The 16,230-nt window shown below is 35.7% G+C and overlaps 1 protein-coding gene across 4 annotated transcripts in view; it reads right to left on the bottom strand.

The window, feature by feature from the left end:
* Window positions 1-16,230, bottom strand: part of Cdh8 (cadherin 8) — a 368,006-nt gene that overhangs the window by 174,207 nt on the left and 177,569 nt on the right. For all 4 annotated transcript variants that reach the window (XM_026790139.1, XM_005345543.3, XM_005345545.3 and 1 more), the window contains exon 4: window positions 12,088-12,207. In XM_026790139.1, the coding sequence (XP_026645940.1) occupies window positions 12,088-12,207 (120 nt within the window). The remainder of the gene's footprint in view (window positions 1-12,087; window positions 12,208-16,230) is intronic.

Raw genomic sequence — 16,230 nt, 5'->3', positions numbered from 1 at the left:
AAAAAGGAAAAATTTTTTTTAAAAAAAGTGATTTTTTTTTCCCAAAAATATTTTCAAATCTGTTAAAGTGTGATGGCCTTTCAAAACACATTCTACTGTGGTGACTCTTATATTTAATTGCTACAATTTCCTATAATTGGTGCCAAGGAAATAGAACACAGGAAAGGATGGACTTATTTCCTTTCATGTGTTGAAGAATAACTCCAGAAATTATATGGTGAGGATCAATATTAACCTGGTTTGCCCTTATAAATATTTTCTCAATTCCTGTTACCAATAGCCTTTGGGTTTTTTTCCTGAACCTGAAAATTTTTAAATCTCATAAAATATTCTTGATAAAAGTGTTATTTTTCATATTTAGTTGGACCAGAATAAAAATGTTCAGGGTGAAGTCTAAAGAGAGAGAAGAGTTGATTGTACAAACATTATGAGGCCACTTATTTCCTTGAACTCATTTTGCAAAATAGAACCAGAGGACCAGACAAGATTCACTCCCAGCCTGTGCCATTACCAAGTACTTTATCTGCTTTTACTGCCCAAGGTCTGACACATATTGCTTTCTATTATTCCTATTTGTGTCTGGCATGTTAACTTATATTCTGTTGAGAAGGAAAGCAGGGAAACAAAACTTAAAGTCCATCCTATTGTTTAACATAGTCCTTCAAAATTAAGTTCATTGCAATTAATACACCTTAATTTCTTCTTCAATGGTTTCATATGTGTCAGTACAATAATGGCTTCTAAAGTAGATCATATAACAAGTTATATTACAATTAGTCAGATGTAAACGGAAGTTGCACTAGTGTCCGTCTCACAGAGGAGTCCTTGAAAAGTAATTCTCCAAATATATTTTATATACGCATACATAACTGGTTAAACAAATATATACCTATCATGCATGAAGAAATTTTATTGATCATTCTGAATCTTGAATTACCCATTATCTCAAGTTGTTAATGGGTTCCAATATGATCCTTAAGTTCTATTTATTTCTAATATGTTATTTATTTTATATACTGGTATTCCTCTCAGTCCTTCTCATTTTAAAGTATGCTTATTTTTTTCATAATTAATTCTCAGTATGATATCAGGTATAAAAAAGTTCAAAAAATAACTGTTCATTCTACAAATACTTCTTTAACAATTTGGGGGTAGGGACTTGAGGAATGGTTCAGTGGCTTCTGTAAAAGAATGATGACCTGAGTTTGGATCCTCACCACATGTGCTTAAGTTCAGGGTGTGGTTACATCATACGCCTGTAGCCACAGGACTAAGAGCAGAGGTGGCAGAGATGAGAGGCTTAATATGACTGGCTATCTGGCAGCTTAGGTGAAGGACAGTGAGATTCAGGGCCCCCAGAGGATCTGTCTCAAGTAGATAAGAGGCTAAAAAATAGAGGAGGACATCAGGTTTCATTCTTTGACCTTAAAGGGCACAGCTAAAGTCATCAGAACATACAGATGTATAATTAAACATATACCCACAGAGTTTGAAGTACAAGTATCTCAGTATTTCACCTTAATACATGCATTATTATCTACCTACGAGACAAAATATATTTACATTAAGTATACTCACAATGTTCTACTGAACTACAAAGTCTGACAGTATTTTGAAGGATGAAGGGATGACTGTGAGACTGCCCTCTTTGCAAGTAGCCCCAGTTTAGGATTCCCCACAGGAAGACATTCTAAATCATCTATGTCCAGGTGAAACTAAATTGATTAGACTGGTTGTCAAGATGTTCAATTCTATTTCTATGTTGTCTTCCTAAAATTCAACTCCATTGTGCAAATAATAATACAGCAAATTGTCTATCTTATCTCCTTACAATGTTCTTATAACATTTGGACTCTGTAGAGAAAATATGCAGTGGAAGCTTAATCATTTACAATGGCATCTGCAGAGGCCTGTAAGCTTCAGGAGGCCAGTTCTGTCTATCACACACACTATCATGTTTCTGACAGTGAAAGAGACAAATATGCATGTATTATTTAGTTGAAAGGCAACAATAATAGGAAGGTGAATATTAACATACTTAGAACACCTCTTTTTCTTTTCTAAACTCTCTGGCCCTAGATTCTTTGCCTTGATATAATCCCTGCATACAATCTCCTGCATTTGCAAGTGGGTAGAGTTTGAAATCAGACAGATATGAATAATTGCCAAAGTTTCATTTTCTTTGAGTTTTTATTTATTTGTCTTTTACATATACTAAAAATTCCAACACTCATTTTGTAATTTTTAAGAAAGCTATAAAAGTGGCATAGAGAAGATTTTTAGTGGCTACTATCTATGATACCCCAACTGGGTTTCTAGTTTGATGTTCAAAGAGTTACTTATGTTGCTGTTATAATGCATCATTGCTCCTGGATGAAAGAAACAGCAGCCATGGATAAACAGTCCAGTCTAGTCTTCTAATCTTATGCACAACCTATAAGCACCCTTGGTTTGCTAGACTGCAATCAGCAACGTTATATCTACAGTTCCTTAATACTCAGATACTGGTATTTATCAAGTATACCCCTTCTAAACTTTTAGGATCTTGGTTTTAGTTTTAACTGTCACCTTGGCATAGCCTAAATTCATCTGAGAGAAAAATCACCAATTGGGGAATTGCCTAAGTCAGATAGACCTGTGGACACCTCTGGAGGAGTTGTAATATTAATTAATAGATGTGAACCCAGATCTCTGTGGATGGCACCTCTAAGCAAGAGCTGGAGAGTGATGTGTGAAGTTGAACTAGATCAGATCGTTTTAAGTATAATAGAAGCTTTTATTCATATGAATATATTTTACTAGTCTTTCTCAGAGAGAGAAGAGTTAGTCTCTCATGATTTAGCCAAAAGAAAATTATTTTATACTGTTATTGCTGAAATTTTTGAATGCTTAAGGAACTAGAGTGTTTGTCATTGCTGCTCTTCAGCCTTTTAATCAGTTCCTACTATTATCTTAGACTAACTAGGAATACTCCTTAGGTTTAAGGGATTTTGCCTCTAGTGTTAATTAAATCCTTTCTATAATATCCCAAATATAATGTGCATAAAATATTTTAATTTTTTTTAAATTGGAACTTTTAATAGGCTTTATTGTTGGTAGTTCTGTCTAAAGTCACCTTTGCCAAAACAGAGAAGAGTTATTGTCTGCCCAGCATTTCTGAAGAGGTAATTTAATTTAGTCTTAAGTTTTGATAATGCAGAATGAGGCTGTAGGAACTAGAGATAGGGAATTGTAACATTTAAACACAAAGTTGCTATTGATCTGTATCTGTGTGGATATCTATTCATTCCTATAGAGTCTTGGATAAAATACAATCCTTGAGCCTGCCAGGCAAATGTTCTACCATTAAGCCATCTTATCTGCACAACATATACATTTTCAAATGTATAACAATTTTCACATATTTGCATCTTCTGGAAATAAGCTCATTTTTTTTAAATCTTGGATAAACAACTTTCATTATAAAATACGTGAAAATAAGCCTGCTCCTTCAGCAAATCATTTTTAGTTCATTCATATGAAACAGGGATGGATTTTAAAGGGGAAAAAAGAACGTTATAATAGAAATATAAAATAACAAGGAATTCCTGTTATAAACTTGAGACAGTAAGCTGTAAAACATTCCTGATGCTGTTCGATATGCTATTACTGGAAGAATATCATTCAGAAGTTATATATTTCCTTTCACTTCTCTTCTGCCCCATCTCAGTGTCCTCAAGTGTGGCTTCTGTGAGTAGCAGGCTGTGTGCTCTGAGCTTTTCTCCTCATCGCACACATCCAAAGACCTTGTCGGGAAACGTCTCTTTCTATTATAGTTATGCTCACCACCTGCTAAGTCTCTCTGGACTTCCAGACAGTTCCATTAAAGGCTAAGTACAAGAGAGTCGCACTGATTGCATCACACCCAGGAAAATGCAATAGGTCTGTGTTCTTGCAATATTTTATAAATTTTAGGACTGTTAATGTGCTCACAGGATTCACTCCATCCACTTTGTCTCCAACAGTAACTTATATACCTGTGTCTATATAAACATAGCACCTAGCTGTCATGCTTAAAAAGAAGAAAATTTAATGAGCAGCATGAAAAGGCATGGCTTTCACTGTGGGTGTAGGTCTGTAAATCTTGTGTACAGCGTTATTAAAAATTTAAAATTCAGTTATATCCTCTTCATCACCATCACAGCTGGGCATTCCAAATAATGCAGAGGTTTACAATTCAGTACAAGTAAAATTAATCACTTTAGATTCTCACTTCTCACCCATTAACTTATTCATTTATCTATTTGTTAAAAACATATAGACTATAAACTATATATACCAAGCATTTGTCACCTGTATCGCTGTGGCCATACCATTTAAATTCAGGAATCTTTACAATGGTATCTTTAATGATATGTTTTTAAAATAACTCCTGTATCTAGCATAGGAATAAGCAAGAGTGTAAATCTTGGCACAAGCCACCAGAACACACTTGCTTCATAGAATTTTTATACAGTGTTCACTACCGAGTTTTAAACCTGAACTGTAAGTAACCTGTGAGCAGCCACTACCTCTTACGATACTCCTCTGTTAGGCTATCACACTTAGAACACTATGCTTTTGAGGGTGAAAACGTTCTACCAAAAAACAGATCAAAATTAACACATATTATTTTCATTTAAACAAGAAAAAATCATGGTTAGGAACACTAAGGTTATTTTTAATTTGTTAGAATGATTTTAATACAGTATATTTTTTACATTATGAATGGTTATAAATGAGTATTAATACTGACATACCTTTAAGTTATATTTAGTTAAGGTATACCATATGCATACATGGAAGTACACTGTACCTCATTGCTATTGCAATAATTCTGATTAATAAGATGAAATATTTCATCACAAAATCTATAAAAATGGTACATAAAAATTCTAGGAAATGTCATGGAAAAAAAAATCTCTCCCAATAAAAATCTGATCCCAAGAGGGATTTAAGAAAGACATTTTCCCCTGGCCATTTAATCTTTCTTTGCATTGTAGAGTATTGAACCCAGGGTACTTGACATGACATATATTTATCCACTAAAACTTATCACCAGCATCTCTCTCTCTCTCCCTCCATCCCATGCTCCTCCTCCTCCTCTCTCTCTTTTTCTCCTTCTCGCACTTTCCTTTTACTTTATCATTTCCATGTTAAGATGACTTATTTTTTCATTATTCCTTTTTCATAGATGTCATTAATAGTAATTATATTAATATTTAAAACACAATTGTCATTAATTCCTCTACTCGCAATTGGAAATATGATTAAATTATTAAAATATCTTTTTTGAAGCAGCATTTAGCACAGGCGGGCCTGAAACCTAGTCTTGCTCTCTCTTCCTCCTCAACTCTGATATTACATGTCTGCACTAAGATGCCAGCAGATTTGGTTTGAATGCAAGACCTTATTAGCAGTTTTCCCACAGCCAAATCTGCCGCCTGTTCCAATGCCATCAAAGTTTCAGAAATCCTTGAGAACTTTAAGAAAACATTCTGATTTTCTTTTTCTATAGAAGTTTGAGCAATTCTCATTATCCATAAATAATGAAACCTGTTTCCTGTTCCCTATATCCATGTGCATGCTTTATGTATCTGCCGTGTAAGATATATCCAAATGCAATGGTTTATAATTATATGTTGTGAATTTAATGCGCATTTAGCATTTGGTATGCGCAAGGCCTCACCCTTAGTGCCTAGAGCATGACTTAGAATGAGGAGGTTGAATAAATACCAATTAATGAGAACTATGAAGGCATTCCTAGTTGTTTGTGCATAGTCCAGCACATTTGGTTTGCCTGAAAATCTATGCTCACTCCTCAAAGACACCCACAAAGCTGATCCTATAGCCAGGTTAACCTAAGCAATCCTGATTAAAAAGAGACCCTGTGCCCTGCGTGTTTGCAATTTATCACTGACTCTGAAGGCATTAAACTGACTCAATTCTGTTCAGGCATTCCATGAAGACTCCATTATTATCTTGATTTTTCTAAAAGAGAACCATTCATTACGTGGTTTTCCCCCCAAGGAGTATTTTTTTTCCTTTCTTCCTTTTACAGGTTCCACTGAGACAAATGTTATTTGTATCCAATGAAGAAAGATGGTCTTAGTTTCAAGAAAGAAAGGAAAAAAAAAAAAAGGTCAATGAATTAAGTTGGTTTATTTTTCAGCAGGTCATTTTTCATACTCTAGCTTGCCTGGAGCAAAGCTCGGACTGTCCTGAAACTTCACCCTGGTTTCCTCAGATAATTAAGAATTTACTGTTTTCTCGCCCAGCATTTCATTTACAAGTTCTGTCTTCAGTTGCTTAGCGTGCAGTGCGACTGCTGCTTCCCTGCTCTCCTCAAACTGGAGCGGTTGAAAGAAATGCGACATTGCTCCCCGTCTGTGCCCAAAATGGCATAAGCAAACATATGGTATTGGGGGTGGTGGAGAGAGAAAAGAAAAACAGCAATATTTTTAGACTACAAATAAGCTATTTTGAGCCTTTTGAAGTACCATAATAAAAGCTATTCACAAAAATCATGGTGCATTTTACAATTGCTTCCACTCACATCTTTCCAAACACTGCACTGCCTCCCTCTTATGCCTACTTATACAGGAAACCCGAGACTGTTTTAAGGTCAGTATGTCACTTTCCAAGCCAAAGACCTCTCTTGATGTAAGATACACCATGTGGATGTCAAGTGGCAGCTTGGAAGAGAAAAAAAAAAAAAACTGGGATGTGGAATTAGAATTAGGCAAATTTACTTTCAATACAACTTCAAACAATTTGAGCAAGGAATTTCTCAAAGTGCCGCGGCTCTGTCATTGGTGATACTCAAAAGACATTAAGGTGCTTTTCAAATAACTGTGTGGAATTAACAAACACAAATTTGATGAGGTGACTGCATACAAGCAGCATCATGCCAAAACTATAGTGATTGTTCTATTAAAGAATGGCTGTTCATGTTTCATGTTCATGCTTCAATTTTCCTGTTATCACAATTGGACAGCATATTTTTATTTAAAAGCTTGGGGAACTTTTTTAACTCATTCTTTCTAAGCACTTGTGTGTTCATTTGCAAAATGAAGACACAAAATGAGACAATTCTGTGTCTCTCGGTGGTCTTGATATCTGAAATAAGTGAGGGAACCTTCCTGAGTTAAATTATTACATCAGCACAACCTAATTCTACATTGGGAAAAAGTAATAAGCCCTGGGAAGCAGAATTTGTCTGTTCCAAATTCAAAAGTTCAGCTTCTAACATTCTTGTGAGGACAAAACAAAATAAAGCTTGTTTTCTGTCTCTTATCCTTTGGAATTTTTTAACCTCTTGAAAATGTTCTCTCACCAAGGATTTGCTGACAACGGTCAAAGGACAATCTACTTCACAAAGACCCTGAATAACCTTCATTGTACAGCCTGTTGAGTGGTCTCTGTCAGGATGTTAACCACTTTACCTACAGGTCTGACTGACCCTTGGCTAACATGCCAGGTCCTTGTGAAAAGAGAAAAAGTCTGACCCTGTATAACTGATAATGTTTTATGACAGAATTGTGCTGTTTCCTTTCCTGAAATCAAAGACAGACCAAACACATACATGTATAGAGATATTTCATTAAAAATGCTTATCTACTTTGGTTTTCCGTTGTTCTGATAATATACTGAACAATATAAACTTGGAGAGGAAAGGGACTCTTTTATTTTACAATTCCCAGATCACTATCTACCAGAAAGGCAAGTCGGGACAGGAATTCAAGATATAAACATGTGGTTAGAAATAAAAGTAGAAAATATGCATGAATGCTATTTATTGACTTGCTTCCAGGGTCATGTTCAGCTACCTTTCTTATAAAACCTGGGCCCACCTGCCTAGGGATGCTACCGCTCATGGTGGGCACGGTCCTCCTATGTCAATCAGCAAGAAACCACCACAAAGGCATGCCTAGAGGCCCTTTGATAGAGGCCATTCTTTAACGGAGTTTTCCTCTTCCTACTTGTGTCAAACTGACAACTGAAGCTAACAATGACAAATGCCTTCAGAGGCACAGTGTCCTTACAGAGGTTTCTGCCCATTTGTGACAATTTCTTTACTATTTCTAGGATTTTAAATCCAGGACAAAGTTAGATGACATTTTTGATGCTTGTGTTACATGGAGTGTATTTTACAATGCACACGTCTCGTAACTGGCCAAGACTTGATGACTCTGCATGTTGCCATTCTTATCATGGCATTCACTGGTTCATAAGACAGGACTTCTCAGTTAAAGAAAGAACTTTCTAGACACCTCCAAGCCCATGCCTGAGCATAGTTTATATGCTAGAAACTGGATGCCTGTGTGCAATACGAGATGCTTCAACCACTCCAAGGATCCCCAGGTATTAGTTCACAATGCTATCAGAACTGCCTGGCCTGTTCCCCTTCCTTCCTTCCCTTCCTTCCCTCCCTCCCTCCCTCCCTCCCTCCCTTTCTTCTTCTTTTTTCTTTTCTAACTGATGAGAATCTGACATGAAGAACTTTCCTGCAAATTTGGCTTCCTGACTCATTTGATCTTTTAGTCATAAACTCCATTAAGCCCCTTTCATTCCAAACTCCATTTTTCTGTCTATTTCTCAGAGTATCTAAGTAATTCGTGTCTTCTGATCAACACCAAAAAAGGCATTTAATTTGTGTGGTAGTTCATCTTGGTTTCCACCTTAACTGCCTCTGGCATCAACTTACAGACAAGCCCCTACGTGCATCAGTGAGGAATTTTTCCTGAAAAGTTAAATTGAATTTGGAAGAGACACACAAAATGTGGACAGAACTATCCAGTGGCAGCCCAAATAAATAGAAGTAGGAGAAAAAAAAAAACCTTTTGTTTTTCACCTGTTTGCCTTCATGTTATGTAGGTAAGTTCGTCAAACCTCCTGTCATCTTGCTACTGCCACTACCGTTACTGTCATTCTTCATGGCACCTGAACCTATCTTCATTGAATATGGACCTGAGATAAAAAGTTCTCCTGGAATCCTGTAGGCCCTCAAAGTCGGAGCTGCTGAGCTCTTGGCAGCAGGGTCTCATGCTTTCAGTAGAACAGCAGCTATTGGTGGATGCCTCAACTGTCTGCTTTAAGCCAATCTAAGGAATCCCACTTGAATGCGCATATTCATTCTATTGGTTTTGTTGCTCTAAGAACACTGGCATCATCTCTATAGGCTTATAAAAATAAAACATCAGATTTTCTGTGATGCTTATTTTTCTATTTCTATATAATTCTAAGTCTCCTCACTCCATCTCTTTTATCAGCTTGTTTTTTTGAAAAAGAGAAAATTTTTTTTTTCAGAAACAATAAGAATTCGGTTCCCTGGAAAGATAACCACCTTTTGCTTTTATTTGAACATACTCAAGTGTAATAATGTGAAAAGTTACAGAGCAATGTGTAAATTTCATTAAGAAGCCACTACTCCAAGGCCATATGAGGCCCAAATAAGATAATGTTTATAAGAGCTTTCCTTGTTGGCTCAGAAAGGATTGTGTACTATCGAAGCTATAATCAATACACTTTACAAGTGCTTTGCCGTTTTAGGAACATAATTTGAATTCATTCTTTATTGATTATTGAACTTTCAGTCTATTTTGAATTTCATTGTAACTTCTTAAGCTAAACTGAAACCCTCATCTGCCCAGTGCTTACTTAGCAACTGCTATGTGAATTATTTAAGTATCATTTCTCCGCAAAGCATTATTCAAAATAACATCAGAATTAACTTACTAAAATACATATCAGACAATTTTATTCCAGTCAAACTCCAAACAATAAATTTTAAATGGGTGTGTTGGTAATATACTGGCTAAAAATATTGTGAATTTATGTAGTTCAGATTATTTAATTACACAAATGGCAATACGTGCCCATGAAATTTCTACTATGGTAGGAAACTTTAGTCATCTACACCAAACAACAGTTACTCCAGATATCAATTATTGAAAAGACATCATAATGCTTACTATATTTGTTGAAAAAAAACATTTCCTCTGAAATAGATTGTGAGACATTGCAAGCTGAGACTAGCCGTTGTAATTTTTTTTCTCCCCAAGTTTAATTCAGTGACTTCACATAGCAAATGCTCAATGGAAATTGTTGACTTAATATCTTTATTATACTAGAGAAGGAGAAGAAAAATGTCCACGTGAACAGTTTTCTTTCTGACGGAAGCCCTTTCAACAAAACTCTTCCCTATCAAAAGTGAAGTTCAAGGTTCCTGGCTCTAGTGGTGCTCACGTCTGTAATTGTAGGACTTGGGACGTGAGTGCAGAGAGAGTAGAAGTTTGAGGTCAGAATAATCTAAAACAATCTCTTGGTTGTGAGCTCCGACTATGAAAGACAAGGAAAGAAATGAAAAAATGGAAAGAAAAAACGAAGAGGAGGTAGAAAGGATGGGAGGGAGGGAGGAAGGAGGGAGGGAGAGAAGTAGTGAGGGATACAGGAAAGAATTCAAAGAAATCTAGCATTCTCATATTAGCTATGAAATCAGAGGTTTAGCTGGGAGTCCTAGCTTCTTCCCATTCTACCTCTACACCTTTGACAGGGACTTGTAATAAATATCTAGACTCCCCTTCTTTCTAAACAATAAATTACTCTGCCATATCCAGGGTTATTCAAGGGTTCAAATGGCATAAACTTTACAGTAGACTTCCTTCTTCACTGGGGAAAAACGTCAAATCATAACCTTAATTGATTGCACTTTACAAGGTACACTCTTCTGTTTCTAAATTTATGTTTACTTCTGCAGCTGTGACCTATTTATGTATAAATGCAGTTCTTACTTTTAAAGTCATATTTTTCTCTTTGTATTATTTTGAAAAGCACAAAGAATTCAGTTTTAAATTTGATTAATGGCTGACCTAATGACAAGTGATGGAATTGCTCTCAACAGTGGTAAATAATTTTGAAGCAAAGGGAACAGGTACAAAGGTAGGTTGATTGTTTCTCATCAACAAAATGAAAACAGAAACCACGGCATAGAGAAGACACATACATACAATAGAAAGTGTTTTTATTAACAACTGATTTTAATAACAACATTGACATCAATAAAATATACTAATATTGTATATGCTATAAATAAAACCCCATGACTTAATACAGCCTGTCGGAACGAATTTAATCTTAGGCTATGGTAATGTATTTCAGGATAAATATCTTAATTTACAAAATCTATTGTTCATATGAGGATCTTTTTTATTTCATTTCTTTTTAAGAGACATCAATATCTATGTGTATATGTGCTTAATGTTGATTTGCTTTTCTTTCTCTTTTGTTTTTGTTGATGGTGGTGGTAGATTTTGTTTTGTATTGTATTATTTTTCCAAGATACGGTTTCTCTATGTAGCCTTGGTTGTCCTGGCTCTGTAGGCAAGGCTGGTCTCAAACTCAGAGATCCTTCTGGCTCAGTCTCCTGAGTGCTAGGATTAAAGGTGTGGACCAGCATTACCTAGCTTGTTTCTTTTTATCCCCCATAAGGAACTTATTTATAACATCTGCCCAATCAGAACTGGTAATATTAGCTGGCTTTGACTTGGGTCTTACAAGTTATCTTAGTGAGAACTCAAATGATCAGATATTAAGGGAGGACAATTCTGATCAATGCAATGATAGAGACATAACAGTGTGATGAATTGTCATGTACCATCAACATTACCACACAGGTATGTGTGGGGAGGGTCCAACCCCACTTTGTAGATAGACAAAGCAAAACTTAGAAAATGACTTGTCACTTAACCGAGATCCAATAAGTTATTGAAGCTATACCTAAATACAATATTGAACTCCCCTGAAGCAAGCACGTTTTTCCCCCTTTACTCCAGGGTGAAAATAGTATTAGGCCATCTGCTGAAAAGGTGATACCCAACCCAAGACTCTTAATTCATTTTAATCAGTATTAGTGATTGCAGGGCTAACCATGTCCCTCACAGTGTGAAGTCAAATATTATTGGTATAGTCAGTGAAATATTTAGCCAGAACATTTCATAAGCCAGATACCAACAAGTGTTTCCCTGAAGCAAAACATGTTAAATAGAATTTAAAATTTAAGCCACAAACCTGTTTCAGGCTCAATGGAAAAATACGGCTGTCCTTCCAAGATACTGTAAACCAACTTCGCACTGTTTCCATAAACTGGGTCATCAGCATCGGTGGCTGTTACATTAGTGACAGATGTACCTAAGGTTTAAAAAAGAGGGAAAATGGTAAGAATTTGCATATTAATTTTTGCCAAGTGCTAATTTTTTCAAGTATATTATATATAAACCCAGAGTACACATATAGATAAAATGATAGATAGACAGACAGATCGAAATCGATAGATAGATACTCCTTAAAAGATAGAGACAAACAGCTTTGTCAAAATTTCAACATAACAAATGTATTGTAGAAAACAGTATTGCTAGGTTGGAATAATGAAGTAAGATGGTACTTTTCATCTCTATTATTAAAGATGTCTTTGTAGTTTTTATTTCAAGGGTATCTAATAGAGCTGTGTGGGTTTAAGGAATATGCAAAGGAATCATATCAAAGAAATATGAAACAAAAGGTTAATAATAATACAACATATAGCACTTGAGTTTTGCCAAAGTACAACTGAATGTACCTTGAAATGTTGATTGCTGTAAAAAGCCGAACATAAATATCAAAAGAATATTTTATTCCATCACATTTAAGTTCTCAGAATATAAAATAAGATAGGAACCACCAATTAATCAGCAGGCTCGGGTAATTAGACCCATGGATAACAGAATGAAAAGCTTCTCGTACATTAATCTTCTGTGTTTTCTAACAACTGCACACATCGAGCTTGCCTGGATGGCAGTATATATGCTAATCCCAAATCCCTGTACTAAAGAAGCTTAGAGTTGTGTGGTGGGAAGAAAGAGAAGGAAGCAGACCAATTGACTAAGCTACTCAGGTGAATACAAGTGAAACAAGCATGTGCCTATCTTTTGGTCTAGTACAAAGAGGATGGTCATGGACAAGATTCAAAGACAGTTTACCCTGAAAGTAAATGTTAAAGAAATGTCAAGATTCCCACAGACAAATAAGTAGGAGAAATCCTAAGAAATTATTTAATCATAAATAAAAACGAAGCTGATCTGATGACTTATGAAACCTAGGAGAATAAGGGGAGTCTGGTGAGATTAGAATCACAGAAAATGAAGGCAGACCAACATTTTCCTCAATTATAAGTCATTCACACAGTAGTTACTTAACATGTTTCTTAATCGAGTCACTAAATGAAAGACTAGGTTACCCGGTGATTTATTGAAAAATGTTCATGTCACAGATAATTCTCAGGAATTGTATTAATTAAAGATTGCTTGCAGAATCTTTACTGGAGGGTGTCCTTTGTCAAACTCTGGAGGTAAATGAAGGAAACAAGATCAAGCAGAAGATTTTTATGCAACCACGACACCACAACAATGGCTGCAGGAGATTTTATGTGACTATGAACTGGTGTTTGGAACTGGAGTGCACTTTGAGAGATCACATTGCAAGACTGAAGAAGTGGGAGTTGAGATGGCCCATGCGGATGGAACTTTGGCCTTGGCCCAGGCAGCTGTGTTTAGTCAAGGAGAGCTACAAAGCCATGCCTAGGATTATCAGCCTTGTACAGTCATTTGCTAATGTGTCAGGCATTTAGAGGAAGAAGATTTTAATCCTGAAGGGATAAAGGGTGCATCTGAATAGTATAGCTTGGTGGTGATCAAAACAGATTGATCTCTTGCAAGATCTTGTCAATCAAAATGTTTTTGAGATGCTTTCAAATGCAGTTATTGCTCAGAAAAAAAAAGGTATTTACTGATAGTTGTATAAAATTGAAATGTATACTCAAAATGATGTTTTATAAGTTTTAAAGAATATAACAACGTACTTTGAATTATACTTTTATAACACACTCAACCATACACTGAGTGCAATGCATTTTGGTTTATGTGCATGTGTGCATGTACATATGTTTTGTGTGTATGTGTGCAAAGACTCACTTTCCAAAGTGACATATCTATGTTGTTGGTGAAGATGAATACTTAGAATACCAATAATGGCAATTATTTGAATATTATATGGACTTGGAAACAATTGAATGGAAAGATTTTCGTGTGAAGGGAGGACAGGGAGCTAGAAGTTCCAAAACAATTTGAGAAGAGATGACGGGGAAAGTCAGCTATCAAATGTGGATCTAGAGATTCAAGCTAGGGTCAATATGAGGGGCCATTTGGATGGCAGCATATACATTTCATTTGCCATGTGTAGGAAACAGGGAGACCTTTCAAGTCCAGGTCAATTCCTGATGTGGTCACTTCTGATCTAAGTGATGCCAAATTTACTTGAAGGTGAAGAGGCTGGTTAGGAGAATAGATCAGTTATGCGGTTATAGCAGTAGTCCAATAAAGACCACTGGGAAACAATTACATAAAATAGACACTCCTTTCAATTCCCTTATTTTTGCTTGTGCATTAAGACGATAATCTGGTGATTAAGTGACTGAGGGATAATCACAGTTTGAATGTGTTCCATCCTAAAATGAGAGGTTAGTAGTGTAAATGATAGCATCAAAGGACCAGGTATTTGTTTTTTGGTCAGGCCATCAGGCACCTTCCTGGTGAGTTAGACTTGATTCCTGTATAAAATGGCTTACTAAAGATCTTTGTCAGGCTGACTCTTCTATCTTCATCCATGGTATTTTTAATGCTATGAGAAAAAAAAAAAAAAACAAAAAACCATGAGGTTTCTAACCCCAGATAACCTTATCTTCCAGTACAAGAGAATTCATTTATATTTTTCTAAAATTGCTCTCTACAATATTTTGTGAGAGTACATGAAAGCTTTAAGGAAGATATGCATTTTCAGGCATAGCCTGAAAAATTAATTTTCAAAAAATGAAGAAAACAATGAATAAAGTGTAGAAATATTCCAAGATACCTTTAAAGAACTGGCAGATATCAGAATGAAGACAATTGGGAAACTCTGCACAGAAAGGCAAAGGAGAATTTTGCTATTCAGTGTGTCTACTTTAAATTTTCAGCAAGAGATATTGTTTTCCCATTGTGAAGTGATAAACTGGCATGGAAACGAATTCAAGTTTAATGCTCACTTTGATACTTAGTGAGTTCAGTTACCAATTAAGCATGAGGAACCACTGAAAAATCAAAATCTTTCTACTGTCATCAAAATTATCTTCTGTTCCCTGCATTGACTCTTAAGTTAGAAGATATAATTGTATAGGAATAAATATTAAATGTTTTCTTAAGAATTTCACTGTTGCACAAGTCTGTGAGCTAGGTTGAAGCAAAGTACTATGGAAGGTTTTTTTTTCCCCCTGTGGAAGGTTTTGCACACATAATGATATAATGTTTTCTGAAACACATTCTTATAACTTCAGGCAAAGCATTTAACTTGACTCAGTAGGTAGGGCGATCCATGGATCGACAGACAGACAGACACATACATACATACATACATACATACATACATACATACATACATACATACATACATTCATACATAGATACATAGATAAATAGACATATTGGGGGTTAATCAAAATGAGGCTTGTAGATAATTTAGGAATTACATCATCTTAAATTTAGACATAATATCGATGTCTCCAGTCTGCCCCCTTCAAAATACGGCTCCTAAATTTCCATCCAGAATGATATGATACAGACAGTGGTAGAATATTTCATTAAATCCTTTCCAGGCAATTCTGATGTAAAACCATGATTCACAATATATGTTGGGAGCAAATGTCACAACTGAACTGCCCTCCTTTTACTTTGGCACTTTAGTTTCTGCTATGATTATTTTGTTAAGGAAACTCTTGTTAAGATCTGTTTGTAAAACGTACCTTCTTTAAAACTATTCAACTGGGGAAATGGGACAGGCAGATCATTTCTCTTAAAAGGAAGGTGAGAGTATGTCCTCCTCGGCAGTTTACTGCTTCCAAATTTGTCTCCATGACTTCTGCTTCCCTATCTACTGTCATGTGATCTCATTTCATTGTGAGAGGCTTCCCATCACTGTACTGGTCCATGAGGGAGAAGCTTAGCAGATCTACAGTTTAGCTTTTTCCTGAGCCAAAAGCATCTTTTTTATTTGGCAGACCTCAAAGTGTTATGCACAGCTATGGTTGAAAGAATACATTTTCCCGAGTCAGATTGTCTTGAACCGGAGCACAGATTTCATTTCTGT

The sequence above is a fragment of the Microtus ochrogaster genome, chromosome 4 (assembly GCF_000317375.1).
Source record: "Microtus ochrogaster isolate Prairie Vole_2 chromosome 4, MicOch1.0, whole genome shotgun sequence".
Classification (NCBI taxonomy): domain Eukaryota; kingdom Metazoa; phylum Chordata; class Mammalia; order Rodentia; family Cricetidae; genus Microtus; species Microtus ochrogaster.
The sequence above is the reverse complement of the archived record's forward strand: the minus strand, read 5'-3'. Positions and strand labels throughout refer to the sequence as shown.